The 1614-nt window shown below is 36.8% G+C and overlaps 1 protein-coding gene across 1 annotated transcript; it reads right to left on the minus strand.

The window, feature by feature from the left end:
* Positions 1–26: 26 nt before the first annotated feature.
* Positions 27–1324, minus strand: LOC112504826 (actin-2-like). The gene is made up of 2 exons (XM_025108786.1): positions 1129–1324; positions 27–377 (listed from the first exon to the last, which is right to left on the minus strand). Exons 1-2 carry the CDS (start codon positions 1186–1188, stop codon positions 174–176), a joined length of 264 nt encoding a protein of 87 aa, XP_024964554.1. The 5' UTR covers positions 1189–1324; the 3' UTR covers positions 27–173.
* Positions 1325–1614: the final 290 nt, after the last annotated feature.

Consider the following 1614-nt stretch of genomic DNA (forward strand, 5'->3'; position numbering starts at 1 on the left):
GCATACAAGGAAAGCACAGCCTGGATGACAACATACATAGCGGAAACGTTGAAGGTTTCGAACATGATTTGGGTCATCTTCTCTCTATTGGCCTGGGGATTTAGAGGTGCCTCGGTGAGAAGAACGGGATGCTCTTCAGGAGCAACACGAAGCTCGTTGTAGAAAGTGTGATGTCAAATCTTTTCCATATCATCCCAATTGCTGGCGATTCCATGCTCGATTGGATATTTCAATGTAAGGATACCTCTTTTGGATTTTGCCTCATCTCCAACATAAGCATCCTTCTGACCCTTTCCTACCATAACACTAGTGTGACGTGRTCTACCGACAATACTTGGAAAGACCGCCCGTGGTGCGTCATCACCGGCAAACCTGGCCTATAAACTTAATGACAAAGAAAACTGATTTAATTATACCAAAAGGCAACAAATTGATCTAATTCAAAAAGCAATATATATATATATATATATATATAGAGGTTCAGGATAAAACCCCCCAAAAACAGAAAAACTAAGTAACATCTTAATAACCATTCATCCATACGGTATACACATGTACATACAAGTAATGAGCATAACATACAGATGAATGACAATTAGGGTATTCCTCAGTATTTCAAATTTTTATGGTTTTCACTTGAACTTGACCCTACACACGTGTGCACGTGTGTGTGTGTGTGTGTGTATATATATATATATATATAAAGAGAGAGAGGGAGGTTCAGAGGGATACCCAAGAAAATGAAAAACTGAGGAACACCCTGGTAACTATTCATCTGGATGGTATGCACATGTGCATACAAGTAATTAAACCTATTTCTTGGCTTTTATGCACGTGTGCACGCTATGCACAAGTGAATACCGGAAAAATCGCTTACAAATTACTTGTATGCACATGTGCATACCATCCAGATAAACGGTTACCATGGTGTTTCTAAGTATTTCATTTTTTTGTGGTTTTCCCCCTAATCTGATCCTATGTCTATGCATACATATTTAAATGATGAGTTTGAATCCACAAACCACTAGTTCAAGAGGATAGGTTGGTAGCCATTGAGTCAAAGACCACCAACACAAATAATACAATCAACACTAAGATAACTAGAAAAAAAAACAAAGAGTACACTACCTTCACCATTCCAGTTCCATTGTCACAAACAAGGGGCTGAATATCCTCAGTGTCGGCCATTTTTTATAGAACTGTACCACAAACATCAAACATAACATACGCTTTAAACAGATCAGAAATTTCCTAGCTACTATCAAGGTAATCTAAGGAGATAAATTCAACCATAATAAGACCAAATGCATGAACAGATCTGACTTATTCATATTCAAAATAGTATAAATTTCAAAAGGCAGATCCATAGAACTCAAAATCAGATCCGACAATCGTAACAGATATAGCAAAAAGGAAAGCGATGAGTACAAAAATAGCCCATTGAAACAACTAAATCATGAAGAAAAAGGCAAGACCTTGAATTAAAACCCTCAAATATGCCATGTATCCTAATGAGTATCAACTGATTCAGCTTGGAAACTTAAAGCAAATAAATTTCATAAAGAAAACGTAGAAATGAAGCCAAGTACAAAGAAGATTCATGGAGAGAAACAA

This window comes from Cynara cardunculus, unplaced genomic scaffold (assembly GCF_001531365.2).
Source record: "Cynara cardunculus var. scolymus isolate 2C unplaced genomic scaffold, CcrdV1 Un_Scaffold_7066, whole genome shotgun sequence".
Taxonomy (NCBI): Eukaryota; Viridiplantae; Streptophyta; class Magnoliopsida; order Asterales; family Asteraceae; genus Cynara; species Cynara cardunculus.